Raw genomic sequence first — 19,989 nt, 5'->3', positions numbered from 1 at the left:
GAATTATGTCCTTAAATGTAGTTACAGCACTTTCCAAAGACATCTGCTGTAGTGAAAAGTATTCAGCACTGTTGTGTGATCCATTGTTGTAGAGTAGGCCAGTTTATAAGTGCTCAGGCCAATAAGAATCAAATTTTATTCCCAAAAACATTTTCTGTCAGGTTCAAGGTTCAAGGTTCTTTATTTGTCACATGCATAGTTATACAAGTATAACACACAGTGAAATGTAGCCTGACACGCTCCTCGACATGTGCAAAAATTGGGGGGGGGGGGGGGGTGTAGTGGAAGAACATTATATATATATATATATATTTATTATATTATGATTAGATTATATTATGCTGGTAAAATACTTTTTGTTCATCCCCACAATATACATATATATATATATGTATATATATATATATGCCTCCTGTCAGGCATCATATCGGCTAAGATGAACAGGCACATGGGTCAATACATGAGCGGGACACAGAAAGGAATTGGCAAGAATACCAGAGGCGCAAAACACCAGCTACTGGTAGACAGAACAATCAGCCGAGACTGCAAGACCAGACTGACCAACCTGTGCACTGCCTGGATTGATTACAAGAAGGCCTATGACTCAATGCCCCACAGCTGGATACTGGAATGCCTAGAATTGTACCAGATCAATGGGACCCTAAGAGCCTTCATCAGGAACTCAATGGGGATGTGGCGTACAACACTAGAGGCCAACTCCAAGCCCATAGCACAAGTCACCATCAAGTGCGGGATCTACCAAGGAGATGCTCTGTCCCCACTGCTGTTCTGCATAGGCCTGAACCCCCTCAGTGAGATCATTAACAAGACTGGCTACGGATACCGACTACGGAACGGAGCAGTTGTCAGCCGCCTCCTGTACATGGATGACATCAAGCTGTATGCCAAGAGTGAACGAGACATCGATTCACTGATCCACACTACCAGGCTATACAGCAATGACATTGGAATGTCGTTCGGACTGGAGAAGTGTAGTCGGATGGTAACAAACAGAGGGAAGGTAGTCAGAACTGAGGGGATTGAACTACCAGAAGGCAACATTGCAGACATAGAGGACAGTTACAAGTACCTGGGGATCCCGCAGGCAAATGGGAACCATGAAGAGGCCGCTAGAAAGGCTGCAACCACCAAGTACCTGCAGAGGGTCAGGCAAGTCCTGAGGAGTCAGCTGAATGGTAAGAACAAGATCCGGGCCATCAACACGTACGCCCTGCCCGTGATCAGGTACCCTGCTGGGGTAATAGGCTGGCCAAAGGAGGAGATAGAAGCCACTGACATAAAGACAAGAAAGCTCCTTACCATGCATGGAGGGTTTCACCCCAAGTCCAGCACCCTGAGGCTGTACGCTAAGCGGAAGGAAGGGGGCCGGGGACTGGTGAGTGTCAGCACCACAGTCCAGGATGAGACAACGAACATCCAAGAATACATTGGGAAGATGGCCCCAACTGACCGAGTGCTCAGTGAATACCTCAGGCAGCAGAAACCCAAGAAAGAGGAGGGAGACGAGGAACCATCATGGAAGGACAGGCCCCTGCACGGTATGTACCACCGGCAGATAGAGGAGGTGGCTGATATCCAGAAATCCTACCAGTAGCTGGACAAAGCTGGACTGAAAGACAGCACAGAGGCACTAATCATGGCAGCACAAGAACAAGCTCTGAGTACAAGATCCATAGAGGCTGTGTAAAGATGCCCCAGAGACAATCCAGCACATAACAGCAGGGTGCAAGATGCTAGCAGGCAAGGCATACATGGAACGCCATAACCAAGTGGCCGGCATAGTGTACAGGAACATCTGTGTCGAGTATAACCTGGAAGTCCCGAGGTCAAAATGGGAGATGCCCCCAAGGGTGGTGGAGAATGACCGAGCTAAGATCCTGTGGGACTTCCAGATACAGACGGACAAAATGGTGGTGGCTAACCAACCGGACATAGTGGTGGTAGAGAAACAGAAGAAGACGACCGTAGTGATCGATGTAGCGGTTCAAATGACAGCAATATCAGGAAGAAGGAACACGAGAAGCTGGAGAAATACCAAGGGCTCAGAGAAGAGCTCGAGAGGATGTGGAGGGTGAAGGTAAAGGTGGTCCCCGTGGTAATCGGAGCACTAGGTGCGGTGACTCCCAAGCTAGGCGAGTGGCTCCAGCAGATCCCGGGAATAACATCGGAGATCTCTGTCCAGAAGAGCGCAGTCCTGGGAACAGCTAAGATACTGCAGGACCCTCAAGCTCCCAGGCCTCTGGTAGAGGACCCGAGCTTGAAGGATAAACCGCCCGCAGGGGCGTGCTGGGTGTTTTTTTTTTTGTTTTTTTTTTTATATATATATATACACATATAGTATATACACTGGGTGAATGTGCAGTAGTAGCAGCAAGCAGGTGAATTCTGTACATTAATAAGAATAGACATCTGACTATTTTACAGGATAGACAATATAAACATATTTAAAATTAAAGGAATTGAAATGTACATTGTGCCTTGGTTTAGTGTCTGGAAGAGTCCTGACTCAGTCAATTATAGATGATGTGAGAGGGCGGGTGTGTGTGTTTAGGGCACGGATGGCTTGGGGATAGAAGCTCCTCTTGAGTCTCTCTGTCCTTGCCCGGAAGATGCGGAACCTTCTACCAGATTGCAGAAGTTGGAACAGTTTGTTGCCAGGATGGGACGGGTCCTTCAGTATCTGCGCTGCTCTAGTCCGGCATCTCCTGGTGTAGGTGTCCTGAAGCGGGGGGAGAGCAATCCTGCAGCAGCGTTCTGCTGTACAGATCATTCTCTGGAGAGCTTTTTGGTCCTTCACACAGCTGTTCCCAAACCACGATGTCATGTTCTGTGTGAGGATGCTCTCCACAGCGCCTGTATAGAAAATCCTGAGGATCTCTGGAGAGACCCTGAACTTCCTCAGTTGTCGTAGGTGATACAGGCGCTGCCTAGCCTTTTTGGTCTGGACCTGAATGTGGGCAGCCCATGTCAGGTCTGAGGAGATGTGGACACCAAGATACTTGAAGGACTGCACCCTGTCCACTGGAGCTCCATTGATGATAATGGGCTTGTAGTCTCTGTGCTGACCCCTTCTGAAGTCCACCACCAGCTCCTTGGTCTTGCTGACGTTCAGCTGGAGGTGGTTGTCCTGGCACCACGATGCCAGATTCTTCACTTCATCCATGTAGGCCGCCTCATCGTTGTTGGAGATGGCACCCAACACCACTGTGTCGTCAGCAAACTTCACAATGGTGTTGGAGCCGTGGGTGGCCACACAGTCTGAAGCGTAGAGGGAGTAGAGCAGTGGCGAGAGGACACATCCCTGAGGTGCTCCTGTGTTGATGGTGATGCTGTTGGAGAAGCACCTGCCCACCCTCACCACCTGAGTTCTGCCAGTGAGGAAGTCCAACACCCATGCACACAGACTGTTAAGTCCCAGATCCCTCAGCTTTGTGAACAGTCTGCAGGGCACTATTGTGTTAAACGCTGAACTGTAATCAACAAACAGCATTCGCACATAGTTACCCTGTTTCTTGTCCACGTGGCTGAGAGTGGTGTGTAGGACGCGGGCGATGGCATCCTCTGTGGATCTGTTGGATCTGTAGGCGAACTGCAGCGGATCTGTGGTGTCTGGGATGGAGGAGGAGATGATGTTCTTCAGCAGCCTCTCAAACACCTTCATTACTACTGAGGTCAGTGCAACTGGCCGGTAATCGTTCAGGGATGAGGGGTTGCTGTTCTTGGGCACAGGGATGATGGTGGATCTTTTGAAGCATGTGGGGACCACAGACTTCGCCAGGGACTCGTTGAAGATGTAAGTGAACACACCTGCTAGCTGGTCAGCACAGCAGCGCAGCAGACGGCCGGTGATGCCGTCTGGCCCCGCCGCTTTCCTTGTGTTCACTCTCCTCAGTGCCGCTCGGACGTCATGCTCCGCGATGCTGGTCACCGGTCTCTCGCTGATGACGTCACTGTCCTCGGTAGTCAGGTGGTAGATAACATTAGCCGCCTGGCTAACCTCGAAACGGGCGTAGAACCGATTCAGCTCGTTGGTGAATGCAGAGTCGGCGTTGATCGGCGCAGTGTCCCTGGCTTTGTAGTCCGTAATGGTGCGTAGTCCGTGCCACATACTCCGTGTGTCGCCCTGGTGGAAGCGGGACTCCACACGTTCCCGGTACCGGCGTTTGGCATCTCTCACCGCGCGCCGCACGCCGTATGAGGCCGCTTTGTAGGCGCTCATATCGCCAGTGGCGAGACCCGCGTTGTAGGAGGCGGTCCTGGCGTTTACTGCAGTGCGGATCGATCTGTCCATCCACGGTTTCTGGTTTGGGAATGTGGTGACTCTCGCAGTGGGGATAATCTCCTCCGCTAGCATATTGACGAAGCATACTGCTACTTCCGTAAACTCGTTGATGTCGACTGCGCATGCTCTGAACATGTCCCAGTCTACGTCGTTGAGTGCGTCCTGTAGCGTAGCTTCTGATTGGGCAGTCCACCGTTTTACTTCCCTCTTGGTCACGTCTTCCCTCCGTATGCTTTGTTTATACTGTTCAGTGAGTCTGTTCAGTGACAGGTTGCTTCTCCCACAAGAACTAACAGACTTAAAAACTCCTTTGTCCCACACGCCATCAAACTGTTTAACTCCTCTCTGGAGGGGAGAGGGAGGGGAAACAGGAAACAGGAGGACAAAGGAGGGGGGAACAACTAAGCTGTAGTGCCTCTTCACCTCACTGTACAATACCTTGTGCAATACTTTTTGTAAATAGTCAACAGTGCAATAGACTCAATACTTGAAATGTGCAATTCACTTGTATTTTTATTTTTTATTCCTATTTATTCTATTTATCCCCTTTGTATACTTTATTTATATTTGTCTCTGTATTTATATGTGTGTGTGTGTGTGTGTGTGTGTGTGTGTGTGTGTGTGTGTGTGTGTGTGTGTATATATATGTATATATAAAACAATTCTGTAACTGTAACTTCGGTCGTTGCTGTGCTTTTTTTGGAAGTCGAATTTCCCAGAGGAACCCACCCGAGGGATTAATAAAGTTCTATCTTATCTTATCTTATCTTATCTTATACTGGGGGATGAGGAAGATGGCGTTGTGGTCAGACTTCCCAAAAGCCGGGTGTGAGACAGCTTTGTAGCCCTGCTTGTATGGCGTGTAGCAGTGATCCAAAATCCGATCCCCTCTCGTTGGACACGAGACATGCTGGTAAAAGTTTGGCATGACTTGTCTGAGGTTCGCTTTGTTAAAGTCTCCTGCTACAATGAGGGCTGCGCCCGGGTCCTTGTTTTGAAGCGAGCTCAGCACATCATGTAATTCGGACAAAGCCATACCTGTGTCCGCTTGGGGTGGGATGTAGACCGCTGTGGCGATGACCGAGGTGAACTCACGGGGCAGATAGAAAGGGCGGCACTTAATGCTCAGGAACTCCAGATGTGGCGAGCAGCCGCTGGAGAGAGTAGAAATGCTCCTGGCATCACACCACTTTCTGTTTATCATGAAACACACTCCTCCACCTTTGGTTTTGTTCGACTCTGCTGTTCTGTCCGCGCGGAGCACAAAGAATGAATCCGACGGAGTTACGGCCTGGTCTGGCACGGTGGGGTGTCAACAGGAATCCAAGTCCGTTTACAACAGCTGAATGGTTGGAATTAATTAACGATGGAAGAAAATAAATCACTAATTTACCACCGGGTGAGCCACTGTGTCACCCCTGAAACTGTAGCTGTGCACACGCCACACAAGCTGCTAGCTGAACTAAGAAACAATGTCCAGAGCTGACGATAAATGCATTTAATTTAATTCATTTATTATGTATTTATTTTACACATTAACAGGTTTCAGGTTGTATTGACAAAACATATATGCATGTGTAACCAGGCATGTTTTTAACGAGCATCATAAGACACTTCAGTGCTTTTCATGAATATGTTTAACACGTTTTTGTTTTTCACATAAACACATTTGATTCATGTCTGTTATCTTTTACCTGGTAGTTAGTTTTATCATGTAAAATTGTAACAAACTAGGGAAAAAGAATCGCATGTCAGATCATTTCTGTCCTTTCTGCATTATAGTTGTACACAGTGTCCACTGTTGTTTGTTGTTCTGCATGTGGCTGCTCCAATCACTCAGATTAAAGTTCATGTATATAGATTAACGATAAACATGTATATGGATCGAAAGGAGCCCATTGAGGTGGTTCGGGCATCTGACAAGGATGCCTCCTGGGCACCTCCCGGGCGAGGTGTTTTGGGCATGTCCCACTGGGAGGAGGCCCCGGGACAAACCCAGGACACGCTGGAGAGATTATATCTCTCGGCTGGCCTGGGAACGCCTCGGTGTTCCCCCGGATAAGCTGGAGGAGGTGGCTGTGGAGAGAGAGGTCTGGGCTTTGCTGCTTGGGCTGCTGCCCCCGTGACCCGGCCCCGGATAAGCGGAAGAAAATGGATGGATTAACACAACAGCAAATACATACATGTGTACCAGGTTCTCCAAAGGGTGACATGATGGTGACGAGTTGCATCTTTTTTATTGTTTATGGTCTGAACTATGATAAATATTCTTCATAGCCTTAAACTTAAACCAACCTCCTGTGTTCAGTCTTTGTCTCTGCGGCTCTGTTCACTGTGGTAAACGTAAAGGAAACATGCTCTTATCCAAACAGACTCAGTGTCTGTATGCAGCCATCTGTAGCACAACTTCATCATGGAAATAAACTCTATTCGAGGTTTGTTAACATACAGCAGCTCATACTGGCAATGAGACGTTTTACACTTCAAGAACAATAGAACCACATCTGGAGTACAACCGTCTTGGTTTAGTTTCTGTCCACATGAATAAGTCTTGGTTACACTTCTCATGGCTAAATACTGAACCAGGAGTACAGGAAACAAGAAACCTGTACATGGGTGCAGCGCGCTGTATTTGACACGTATCTGTAGTTAAAACCATCTTTGCACAGAGAGGTGAACAAATGTGCGCACACACATGCAACGCAGATGTAACAGTCCAGGCACAAATATACCACAACCAATAAATAGAGACACAAAGTATATACAGCATTTGAAGAGAGAGTGGGAGGAGCTACATGTCATTTATAAAACAACAAATCTTTTTAGAAAATAAGTTGCAAGAGCTCTTAATGGCACCACTCAGTGACACTGACATTAATTTCTATCATTACATGCAATTGTATCAAAACTGTTGATCAGACCTTAGTACACATCAGTAAACTAATCCTGAACTCGAATCCTTAAGATCCAGTTTTTAGGATCCAGTTTACTATCAGTGCTCGTTCGTGGTGTTAATATATCTTTTGCATCTCTGATGTCGTTGTCGACTAAATCCATTTCATGCTTTTATTGTATTTATTTTTTACATATAACTGTAGCAAACAGAAGTAAAAAGAACTGAAAACACAAAGAGAGCTTTTTGTTTATCTTCCTGTTGGTGAAAGTTGTGTCCATACTTTTACTGAAATATGTTGTATACATGCTTACTTGAGGGTCAAGTTTGGTAAAGCTTCGGTCCATTATGGGACACTGCAGGGAGGGATTCACATGTCTGTCAGCTGTCACTTGTTGTCTTGTTGTAACTGACAAGCTGCCATTTGTCAGTTAGCACCGCTGCTCTGTGGCTTCTTCTTTATTGTTTTGGGAGCTCGGGTCATGAGGCCGTCTGGTCTCAGTGTCTGTCAGTGATTGGCTGCTCAGGATGCTTCCTCAGCCTTGATCCTGAATGCAAGCATATATATTTTAATGTTAACATAAAGTTTTGGTTCTGGTTTCAAAAAAGGACACGTAACTTATAATAGAACAACGTTGACAATACAGAACAAGGTGTTGTTTCTCCCCTGCAGCGAAGACTCCCAAAGACTAGTCTGCTCATAGAAAATACAGTTTCAGGCGTTCGTGGATACAAATATTTAACTTGTAAGGCAAATTAAAGCGAGCTTTTTCTAGTCTTGTGCAGGCTGCTGATCAACATCAAAGTGAGGGTCGAGTTTATAACAGTGGTGAGTTATTACTGTCCTGTATGAGCACAGGAAGTGTCAGACAGCTAGCTTGGCTCAGGCTAACTATTAACTGAAGCTCCACTGTTGTGCTTTGTGACTGGATGCTGCTACTAAAGCTTAAACCCCGATGGCAGGCACACTCATTATATCTCTGTTTCTCTGTTATATTCATTTATAAGACACCTTCCTGCAGCTTTGGGCATTTTTATTCAAACTCCAGAGCCTATCAGTAGGAGTGAGGCAAACACCTACAGCTGGTGACTACAGAGGATGAAAATACAGCATAATGAGGGTGTGTTTGGCACTTTAGCCATGACGTTATTCAATCAGGCTTTGCTACTTCCCAGTGACAACATATACACATGGTTGGACTTCCAGATATATCAGGAACCTTGGCTTTGCTTTTATTTTCAACACCATTTTTTTATTTCAAGTATTTTTGCCTTTTTACATTTGTCTTCACTTACTGACCATGTAGGACACTTAAAAGGAAATATGTTGTGCATCACCAGTCAAGCTAAAAATATGATAAAGTATGGTGTGACTTTTTGGCCAATATCAGACATTTGCACTGTGTGATGCAGGCTCAGAATACACTGATTTTAAAATGTAATTGTGCTTTTACCAAAATGTCCAAACAAAAGATTTTTCTATGAGTGTTTTCCTTTTGATTGTTTTAACCTCTTACTGTGCAGTAAGGTGCTTTGGTATCCAGGGGTCTGGAAGGTTCTCCTGGTTGTAGGACCTTCACCCTCCGTTGTGATGGCCTGTACCTCCAGCCTGTACAAACTAGCAGGGCGTAGGCCTGACACCACTAGAACATTACCATCCTGAAAGAGAGGAGACAACAAGTCAAGGAAACGTACGGGACAAAGTGTGAAACACTCATGTTGTGTGAAAGTGCAGGACGACTGAACCAGCTTTCAGCTCAGGGCCCCTGAGATTTGCCCACAGAAGAAAATAATTTTGAACTTGCATTTAAACTAGAAAAGAGACGGATAGAGAAGAACCTGGCATCCCAGTGACAAACTTGCTTCTTTAATTGCTCCTGAAGGAGGCATAGAAAACATCAAAGCTGGCATCCCTTGTCTAACACAGACAAATGGAGGCAGGTGCACAGAACTGAGCTTGCCCCTGCTACCTGGCACTGATGGGTGGGAGGAGCTACAAGATACACAGTAGCTTTTGCTGTTGGAGGTACAGTTTTGCTTCAGCATGGAAGAAGACTTCGGACAGACATTTGGATGTGTGAGGTTACAAAAGTTAGCTTCGAATGCTGGTGGTAGAAGCAGCTGACACCAGGCTACGGTCCAGTTTGAATCCGTAATGGAAGGATATTTGGGAGACCTTTCGGAAGCGCTGGAATGGCACGGCTTCTGAGTCGGGCGGCTTTTCGACTAACTTGCCCGGTCTGTGGGCCTGTTTCAGAGCAACGTGAGTGGAGCTGTGAGCTTTGCTGGTGGGTGATCTTGTTGAATTTCACGGAGGTGGCGAGTGGCCAGAGTTACTTCATAACTGAGGGTATTCGGCATTCGCCATGACGTTGAGAGTGTTTGGGTTTCTTGGATTGCCTGGAGGCTGTTAGATTATAATATTATTTTATGCCATGTTATACCCCTAATTAAAGATTGTGAATTATTATGTAGTTTTAGTTTGCATTATTCTCCTGAATTAGAAGAAGCTGATAACTATTGCATTAGTTAAACTGATTTGCATTACATTAAACTGCTGACTTGTTGTGAATGAATGATATTGTTTTATGATGCATTATACTGCTGAGTTATAAGAAATCTAATTTGTCTGAGTAGAAGAGAACAGAGTGTGCTGGAGTTTTCTGCCCCAACTCAGCAGGAGCAGATAAACAGGGAGCCAAGGTCGTAGCTTAGGCGCTGTGTGAGAGAAAGCATGTGAATGTTTAGACTTTTTATGATAAGGTGGAGGCACCAGAGGCTATAAGAGTTTGAGCAATGCTCCACCATTTTGAGATTTTGAGGCTGTCTGCATCAGTGTCCATCTCCCACGCGTGTGATCATTAAAATCATCGTTTGACTCAACCCGGCTGGACCAGTGTTGTTATTGTGGTTTTTCTCTTGTTTCCATCCCCAATATTTTGAACCTTAACAGCTTGGGGGCTCGTCCTGTGGTATTGGGGTGGAATTTAAAAGTTTGGACGGTCCGAGGTTGTCGAACGGACAGGCACGAGCCAGTGGTCTTATGTGAGTGGGCATAAGCCGGCTTATCTAAAGGTAAGGCACTACCTGTTGAATTATTTCCAAAGTGTGCCAAATTGGATATGACTAAATTAAAGTCTACTCACTGAAATTACTGGTAGAGTGTCTGTTTTGATTTTGATGAGAATCACCGTGTGTTATGCAGTTAAAGTTGCTTAAGAATGTTTAATGAAGTTGAAGAAATATGAAACTGTTCTGGAGGTAACAGATATAATGTTGGGTTTGAGTCCCTGGATATTGAGCTGAAGGCTCAGGTAGTTTGGTAGGGAAATTAGGACAGAAACTGTTCTGGAGGTAACAGATACTGTTTAATTGGCATGGTAAAATTTGTCAAAAATCGGTTAGGTGAAAATTATTATAGGACGGCACTGGAAGATGCTAAGAAGCACATAGCCCGGGGGTTATGCCCCCTCCTGGTCGTGGACGCGCGGTTTTGACCTGTCGGCGAACAGGGTTAGTTCAGTTTGGCTTATCTGTGGGGTACAGGGCATCCTGAAATAAGCTAGGAGTTACCGAGTCTCCTCATCGTTTAAAACGGTGTCATGTGCTTGTTTGGACAAAGTTAAACTGAGTTAGGGACTTTAGAAATCAGGCCATAGGCTGTTCTGGAGGAAACAGATACTGGTTAATTGATTACAAAAAAGTGAAGCTTTCTTCGGTTGGACCCGTTAACTTAAATTTGTCGAAATTTGTTAGGTGCTGAATCTGTCAGGCCTGTCAGTGGTTGTAAATATAAGACGTCTTTGTAATATAAAATAAAAGAGTTTTGTCTGAGCTTTGTGTGACCCTGTGTGTGACGACAGCGCACTGCAGCGCTGCGAGCTATTTTTAGACGGTGTGTGAACATGCAAATGAGCGGTGACGCGCACAGAGGACTTTTGTTGCTGTTTAGCGTGTTTTTGAGTTTTATAATTTTGATTTGCAAACAATGATACATGCCTGTAATTAAAACGCTGATTTTGCTGATTATGATACTACAAATAAGGTTTTGAATGACTAGGGTGTGAATGATGTTGGAGTTTAAAGCTGAAACTCAGAGAGGAGTGTGTTGGGAGACTGGCATGTAGTCTGCAGTGCAAAGGTGGGCGTCTTGCCTGCTAGTCTATTTAACAGTAATGAAAATGATATTAAATAAATCTCTCAGTGTGTTGATACAGGTGGCTACGGGCCTGGACCAACTGCCCCCACAAGCACGGCGGCCGAAGCAAAATTATAGTAATGGAAACCAAACTCAGCAAGAATCAGCAGCTGTGGAAAAGACAGCAGCTAGCAGAGAATTAAAGGAGAAATTAAGAGAAGCTTTAACACATAAAATTGGGGCCAACAGACTTGTGGAGGTTGGGAAGGCGCCTGGAGCATCACAACAAAAAGGTGAAATAAAAACACACACAAGCAGAGTAATGTGAGAGAGAGGCACGTGCTAGAGAAATGCCTCGTTTGAGAAAAAAACGTTAAATTAGCCCATGTACAAACGCACATACACGCAATGAAGAAACAGCTTACACCCATGAACACGTGAAGATTATCCAGCAAGTTGAAAGCAGTGAAACTTAACATACACCCGCCGTTACACAATAAAGTTTATCCACTACTAACAAATAAACCCTCTGGGTTGCAGGACAACAACTTAACTTCAAAAAAAAAAAAAAGGAGTTATGGTAACTGTATGCCTACACAATATTGTGTGTGAAGTTCTGGTTGATTTTTGGGTTTTGTTTGACACTAGGTTGATTCTATCAGTGAGGTTTGGATTGTTCTCTTTCTCTAAGAGAGAGAAAGATGGTTTGATCTTTGGACATGTTTGCAATGGGCCCCAGTATCTGTTATTATATGAGTGTTTTATTGTTTACGTTTGTTTTTGCTTTTGTTACAGTGCACTGAGATAAGAACATCTGAGAGGTGTGACCCACCGGTGGTGATATTTTGGTATTTTGTGAGTTCCTGATTTAACAAATCAGCTCTTTAATCCAGGCCTGAGAGATTGAACTTTAAAGCGCTATAAAATATTCTTATTGAAAACAGTCGCAAAGTATTTTTTCTCCATGATTATAATGAGCTTGGGAGAAAATTCACTTATATGGGACACTGATCCTGAAGCCTAAAAGGATTGCAGCGAGTCGATCCAGTCCAAAGAAGGAAAAACAAACAAGGAGCTGTTTCCTTTAAAATGATGACGTCATCTTGCTGGTGATGGAGGCTCGAATAGGCTGCGCGTGAGACTCCATTATCAGCAACTTTTGGTATGAATGTGTGTGGATGTATGCATATGACTGACGACTAAAAGTCATGGACTGACGACTAAAAGTTTAACTGACTTGATACTGAGACAAAAACGGTGCCGACTTTAGGATTATTAAATGTCCACAGACAATTCACCCAGCCTGTAAAAGAAGGGTGGATGTTTTGTTTTGCTTTGTTTTGTCTGCAAGAACAGAAGAATGACAGAGACTAAAGAGCTGTAGTTTCACAGGAGTGTGAGCTGCAGGCTGAACCCCTTGGTTGCTAATTTTGAGTTACTGATGTTTGCATTAAGGAAATTGTGTTTTAGTAGCTGTGTTTTAATTAAGGTATCACATTATATTGTTGGGAATATTAAATGCTAAAGTGAAGAAAAGGTTTGATCCCACTCATGACTGAGCATGTTATTATTAACCATAGTGGGTCAATGTAGAGAGTCAATTAATTTTAGAGAAATAAAGAAAAAACAAACAAAAAACCCTCCACCGAGGTCTATGAATAAGAGGGGAATGATAGACAGCCACACTCAAAATGGAGATATGTAATGATAAACACTGGTCCCCGTCTTTTGGGCGCTCTCTTGAAGTAGTCAACATTTTAAAAGTAAGATAAAATAACAGGGGCATGTGCTGAGGGGTGGTGCTGCACAAGAACAAGAGTAAAATAAAGAAAATATTGTTTTTAGGTTTGAGAAGTGCAAATTAGAACGTACCATTACACTCAGAGGATCAATATGAAGCTTGATATTTGTTAATTTTGAATGAAGTACATGACTGGTGACTGTTCTGTCCTGAGCTTTTGTTTTTACAGCACCCGCTTGATCACACCAACAGTTTCTCTAAATATAATGTCGTAAACCACATAAGCATGAAGTATTTGATTCAATAAGATGGTGAAGTAACAAGCAGCAAAAGGTTGATCATGTTAATGGTGTTTATTCAAGGGTGCAGAGGAGATTATTATTATTAAAGACAACAAATGAAATAACGAAAAGTAGAAGTGGAAAAATTTGCGTTAACGGTAATAAAATCAAAAAAAGGAATACTAACTAAAACTGTACTGAATGTTCACAAAACTAACTAAAATTAACTGGATTTATAGCAAAATGTGTTTGGTTGCATTGATGTGTGCGTGCCCTGCTGTAGTGAAATTAAGGTAGTACGTTAGTCGAGTCGTCTGGGTTGTTGCTCCGTCCACGCGCAGAATCAGGTCAGGAAAAGTCGGGAGACAGCGCCAGAATAGAATTGAGGATGATTTTAATATGATTGTTTTGTAGACATAACAAGAGTCTTGTAGTGGAGAGGGACGTAATGTCCTCCTGAGACCCAGAGAATAAAAAAAAAACAGGGAGAAAATATTTTCGTTTTTTCTTTTTTCTTTTTTTTTCTTTTTCTTTTAAATAAATCAAGTGTTATTAAAATAACAATCTCATAAGATGAAGATCAGGGACCAACCCAGAAGTCACTGACACTTCACTAGCTGTCAACTATTGGTTTAGGAATAAGTGATGGCACTGAACTGTCTATTTCACAAAAGTCAATTTATTTAGGATATCTGAGTAAGTACTGATTTTATTTGGAGACACAAAGGAACATTTGGCACTTCCCTCATCTCACATCTGTTTCATTGTTGCACCCAACCATTCTACAACTGAAATGCCTTGGACTGCTAACCATTTCAGGCAAGTGGAGTGAACCATATTTTGCTAGACTCTCATCAGATTGGGGCTTCCTTTTATTGATCTTTGGAGAGAAGTCTTCATTACTGGTATTATTCAGGTCTTGTTCACATGTTTGTCCCAGGTTTCTCAGCCAAGAGGAGCTTAAACCCCAGATACTGTGAGTTCCTTTCACACATTGAGATCACTGATAACTCTCAGCAACGACGTGATCTCGTAGAAACAATTAGGTGTTATGGATTCAACTATAATTGCGACTCTTATTTTTTACTTTACTGGAAAAGATTTCTGCATTTTACCCACATTTTATTTTTAACTCAAAATCAAAATTCCAGATTCTACTACATGTTGGTTTTGCACCAGATAGGACGACAGATTTCAGGTGGCCCTGTGTCTTTCTCTATTACATCTGCCACTGCATCTCGATAATCTTTGTGTGGCTTTTAGTGGGTCCTGACCCTCTCATATTTTGAAAAATCTATGTTTGAATCTCCCTTAATAATTGTGTTAAGAATTCTCTCCGCCTTTGTCAAAAGTTGTGTATTAGGAAAAAGTGAAATAAATATAAATATAAAGTCCCAATGTGTAGAGCACACATTAATAAATTAGTCATGTTCCCTGTGAAAGTAAATGAGCCTAATTCTTAAAGACCCCTGAAATTATTTACCAGATGTTTATTTTTTGAATAAAATAAGAATCTGAGTTTAACAAAACATTTTAAATGTAAATATCAAGCTTACCTTTCTTTCTTCCATAAAATGTGCTTGTGGGCACGCCAGCCATTTTGAAAAGGTGGGAAAAACAATTGGCAAGGCCACACCCCCACACATGGGATATAATTTTAAAGGTTCTGTTGTCCTCTCTAAGAAACATCAGGACTTAGAGGAGTGGCAAGTAGAGTATGAGAGCTACAAGCAAAAAACTAAATGTGTACTACAGTGCGCAAAAATGAATTACTGGGTCATCAGGGGGTCATGAGGGACATTGATAAAATTAAAAATCCCACAAACCTTAAAGTGCACTTGAAAAGCTCACACAAGAAGGCTAACCTAGCTTACCTAGAAGACCTCATCAGGGGGAGCACACTCCCCCTCCTTGAAGAGCTCACCCACTCAACCGCATCCCCCGAAAACAGCTAACCCCAGATAAGGCAGCGTGATGTATCCCGAGATAACAGGACTGGGACATCTAAATAAAGGTGTGAAACAATCGCCTTCAAAAGGTTATCAATTAACTTCAACCAAAATTAGGACCACACGGTGCGGCAAGAGTTAATAGTTATTAGTCTCAACACCCAAGGATAACCAGAAGAGCATGATTGATATGATGGAACTGAGATTTTGTTACACTTAATTTTTGCAAAACACAACTAAAACTAAACTGAAAATAAGGATTTTCAGGAAAATAAAAACTAGACTAAACTAGCAAAGAATTGGTAAAAACTAATTACAACTGGCAAAAAATTGAAAATCTGGAGTCGAAACTAAATAAAAAATAAAACCTAATGAAAATGGCAAAACGTTTAAAACCCTGGTGCAGAGATTGGCAAATCTGACCAGGAAAAGTATGAGATGGATTGTCAGGACAGTCAGCGTTAAAGCCACTTTTGACAGTCCATACTAGGATGGCATTGGACATCTTGGGGGTGGGAAGGGGTTGGTGTGACCAAGGTGTGGTTTGGCTTGTTGTATGTATATTTGAGATCATATGGCTCTGGATGGACCAGTTACCAGGGCATGGAAGGAGGACAGACTCATTAAAGGAGGAGAAGGAACTTGCTGGGATTGGAGATCCTCTGGGTGAGTGGTTGATTAAAAGCATGCATAAAATAGAAGTTATCTGTTGTTATTGATTGGTAATAGATTGATAATTGGCCACATTTACAGCTGTATTGACTTGTTGTGGACGTAGTCGACTTCAGGTTTAAACACTCTCATTAACAGGTTGAAAATAGTGACATTAAAGGAAGAGTATGCAGCACCACCCTGTCAGACGCCAGTGATGGTGGAGCTCACTGATGAATCAGGTGAGCTGGATTCATGGCTGATTCAAAACTAAGATCCCCCTGCTGTGGTCAGTAAGGGGAGAACAGGGGGAAATAAAATCAAGAATAAAAGAGGCATTTAGAAACGTTTAGGTGTCAAGTGAAACGGGACAAAAGGGGGTGTTTTACTGTTATTTTCAATGTCAGCATTATTATTGTATGAGAATCATGCAACAAGCATTGCATCGATGATCATTTATTGGAGCTTTTGACCTTATACTAACATCTGTGTTCCTGTGATTGTTATAACCTCTGATGAATCTTCCATTTACAGGTGTTAGGATAATGATATAATTTTTCATTGCAGGTGTAACCATGATCATTTTTATACATATTGCAACTTGTTGCTCATTGTGGAGTTGTGCTCAAGTTAATAAGGGTTAAAAGCTACAGTCAGCGCGAATGTCTGACTGATCTATTGAGGGAAAAGGCTTCGAGCATAGAAGGCCGCACGCGCTTACAAAACACTGATATCATGTTATTCTTTGTGATCTTTTCTTAAATTATGTCTTTAAGGTTAGTTTAAATAGTGGCAGTTAATTAAACGACATTTATTAAAATATTAAATACCTGAGTCAGAACGTTACACGCGGAGCACCTTAAGAGTCTGGGAAACTTTGTAGCTGCCTAACCTTTTCTTTGAATGTTCTAGCTCCGTTGATTTGACACATTGGAATGTGTCAAAAAAAGGGGGGAGTTGAGTTTTAACATCAAACCAGGATTATTTGAACAATTTATAACTTCATTTGTGTCTTTAATAATTTAGGAATGGTAAAGCTTAAGCTAATAGCGGTCCAAGAAGACGGACCTTTTAGAGAATCAGTGAAAAAGCATAAACTATCACTTTCATGTTTAATCATTACTCATTGAAATGAACTGAATAGCGCTTAGAAGATTTGTTAATTTTTTGTCTTTTGTTAAAAAGAGTGGTTTCAATAATGTTCAGACACACCTTGCAAATGTGCTTATAACGAGTTGGCACTCGGCCTTTTGAAGGTCAGAAGCTTCGTTCGGCGTGACTGTCCGGACTGATAAAGTGTAGGAAACGCCTTGAGTGCAGAGGGCTAAATGCAAACACGCTTACACACACATAAGATATGATTAGAATAAGTCCCTGGGACATTCTGAATGTTTTAGACCAATTCTGAATCACTAGAAGGTCAGTAGATGACAACATTAGATTATTAGGGTTAGGAAGAGAGGTGTTTTGGTTTTCTGTCTCTTACAGAGAAAGGAACAGACACCAGACGAGGTCACAGAGATGCGAGGACCCTCCGTAGCAGAGTCAGACACAGTGACTGCCGAGACATCAACTGGGTCCAAGGGTCATGGCGTTTGGGCTCCAGCTAGTCACCACAAAAGGATGGATCCCATAAACACAGCAATAACCATGAAGGGGTTGGCGGAAATCCGGGAACACCAGACCAACGAAGTTCGAGAGGCTTTTGGGCAAAAAGGGGACACCTTCCTGTTCCTTTTTCTGGAGAATACACAGATCGTTGTTTGAAATCGGGGCAGAATAATCCCCTGATCTGTGTCACGACTGAAGGGTTGTCTAACCCCTGAGGTTGAAGAATGAAGAGCAGAGGATCACCCAACTGGACGACACTGGTAGCTGCAGCAATAGAATAAAGGCTGAAAGCAGTGGGAGACAAGGAGAGAGTGTCATCTGGACCTGCTACTGTTGGAATCATAGTTTTTCTTGCATCTGAATTGCGCAAACACAGAGGTCATCCCACATATGGTTCGCCCCTCAGGGGGACAAAGGACCTCAGGAGTGAGAAGAGATGAACCCGGCCACACTGGGCTACAGGGTGTTTGTGAGGTCATTATTCTAATGACCTCATCAGGGGGAATTGTAAAATTATAATATTATTTTATGCCATGTTAGACCCCTAATTAAAGATGGTGAATTATTATGTAGTTTTAGTTTGCATTATTCTCCTGAATTAGAAGAAGCTGATAACTATTGCATTAGTTAAACTGATTTGCATTACATTAAACTGCTGACTTGTTGTGAATGAATGATGTTGTTTTATGATGCATTATACTGCTGAGTTATAAGAAATCTAATTTGTCTGAGTAGAAGAGAACAGAGTGTGCTGGAGTTTTCTGCCCCATCTCAGCAGGAGCAGATAGACGGGGAGCCAAGGTCGTAGCTTAGGCGCTGTGTGAGAGAGAGCATGTGAATGTTTAGGCTTTTATGATAAGGTGGAGGCACCAGAGGCTATAAGAGTTTGAGCAATGCTCCACCATTTTGAGATTTTGAGGCTGTCTGCATCAGTGTCCATCTCCCACGCGTGTGATCATTAAAATCATCGTTTGACTTGACCCGGCCGGACCAGTGTTGTTATTGTGGTTTTTCTCTTGTTTCCATCCCCAATATTTTGAACCTTAACAAGGCAAACCGATGAAGCAGAGCTCTGTAGTTCTTCGTCTGACGTGGTGACGGACAAGAGGGCGACCGTAAGCAAATGGAAGGTGACTGAGGGACTTTTTTTGCCTTTTCCTGCTTCAGTTCCAGCAGTGATGAGTTCCCTTCACTGTGCCTTTTCTCTATTGCTGGTTTAATAGTGAGTAAAGACAGATGTCATTATGCATCTCTCACAGACTTTAGAAAAGCTGGTGACGACCTTTAGGCCCAGTATGAGTTGAGTCACTTTTACAGGTTAAAAACTTAGATGCTCATCGTGGTTCTTTATTTGTACATTTGTACATATAACCAGCAGTCGAGGCACACTGGAACTCTCTCATCTGGAGCATCTCTCAGTCATGCTCAGGGCTTTGATGTTTTGCAATAAGGTGGATTTTGCCATACCAAGCAATGCATGTATTTTAAAAACATCACTTTTCAGATTTAATTTTCCACATTGTATAGTTTAGTAAAGTCACTTCACTGACCGGCGGTAGGATCTGGGACTGGGAGATCAGGGTGCGAGGCAGCTTGACATTGTAGTTGCGGTTAGTTGAGATGACTTCTGCCCAGGTAACCTGGTAACCAGTTAGCTGCTGGTGGGATGAAGTCATAGATATATCCCAGCTAAAGATAGCTGTCACATTGCCACCCAGGACCTCAAAAGATGCGATCAGGTTGGTTGCTTTCACCAGGACTTTCTGAAGATTCATAGCTGAAAAATACACAACCGGACAGTCCAATGAAGTCAGATACTGGAAAGGTTTTCCTCTCCATGAGGAAGCAAGTGGCATAAACTTCCAATCGCTCACCAGAAGAAGTATAAAAACAGACAGACTGGAACATGATTATGTCTCCTCAGGCAGTTTTGAATATTTGTGCATATGATTCCTCTGAAATTACATTTCATGTTTACATCATTGTGTTGTGTATTTATACTGCTTTTGAAATGTGAAGGCTTAAAATGGGAAAAACAATCTGGAACGCTTTCTGGCACCTTCAGGAAATGAGTAGTTAAATCTGACAGATAAATACACAATACTGAGTTAGGTTTTCATGTTGTGCTCCAGCCGACGACATCCCGATATTTGCTCAGTAATAAGAAAAGGTGTCGATGTTGTGCTACCTCAGAAACTACTGAAAAAAGCATACATGCATTTACATTTTAAGGTCATTTGAAGCACATCTTTTCAAACAGCTCAACAAATAACATCAAACAAAAGATTTTAATATGTGTACTTTGTTACTGCATCATTGTAACTAATGTAAAAGTGCTATTTTTACCAGAAGGAAAAAAATATGTTAATGTCATGGTAATGTGATGGACACTCGATGGAGAGGTGTAAGAAAGAGAGGACAT

The 19,989-nt window shown here is 43.0% G+C and overlaps 1 protein-coding gene across 1 annotated transcript in view; it reads right to left on the bottom strand.

Annotated features, from left to right (window-relative positions):
- Window positions 1–5,810: 5,810 nt before the first annotated feature.
- anos1a (anosmin 1a) overlaps window positions 5,811–19,989 on the bottom strand; it is a 33,945-nt gene continuing 19,766 nt past the window's right edge. The window contains exons 12-14 of the mRNA XM_004564111.3: window positions 19,118–19,344; window positions 8,714–8,855; window positions 5,811–7,744 (exon numbers count right to left, since the gene is read on the bottom strand). Coding sequence (XP_004564168.3) covers window positions 7,695–7,744; window positions 8,714–8,855; window positions 19,118–19,344 — 419 coding nt within the window. The 3' untranslated portion in view covers window positions 5,811–7,694. The remainder of the gene's footprint in view (window positions 7,745–8,713; window positions 8,856–19,117; window positions 19,345–19,989) is intronic.

The sequence above is a fragment of the Maylandia zebra genome, linkage group LG23, assembly GCF_041146795.1.
Source record: "Maylandia zebra isolate NMK-2024a linkage group LG23, Mzebra_GT3a, whole genome shotgun sequence".
Lineage (NCBI taxonomy): Eukaryota > Metazoa > Chordata > Actinopteri > Cichliformes > Cichlidae > Maylandia > Maylandia zebra.
Note: the sequence above shows the minus strand (reverse complement) of the source record. Positions and strands in the feature narration are given on the sequence as shown.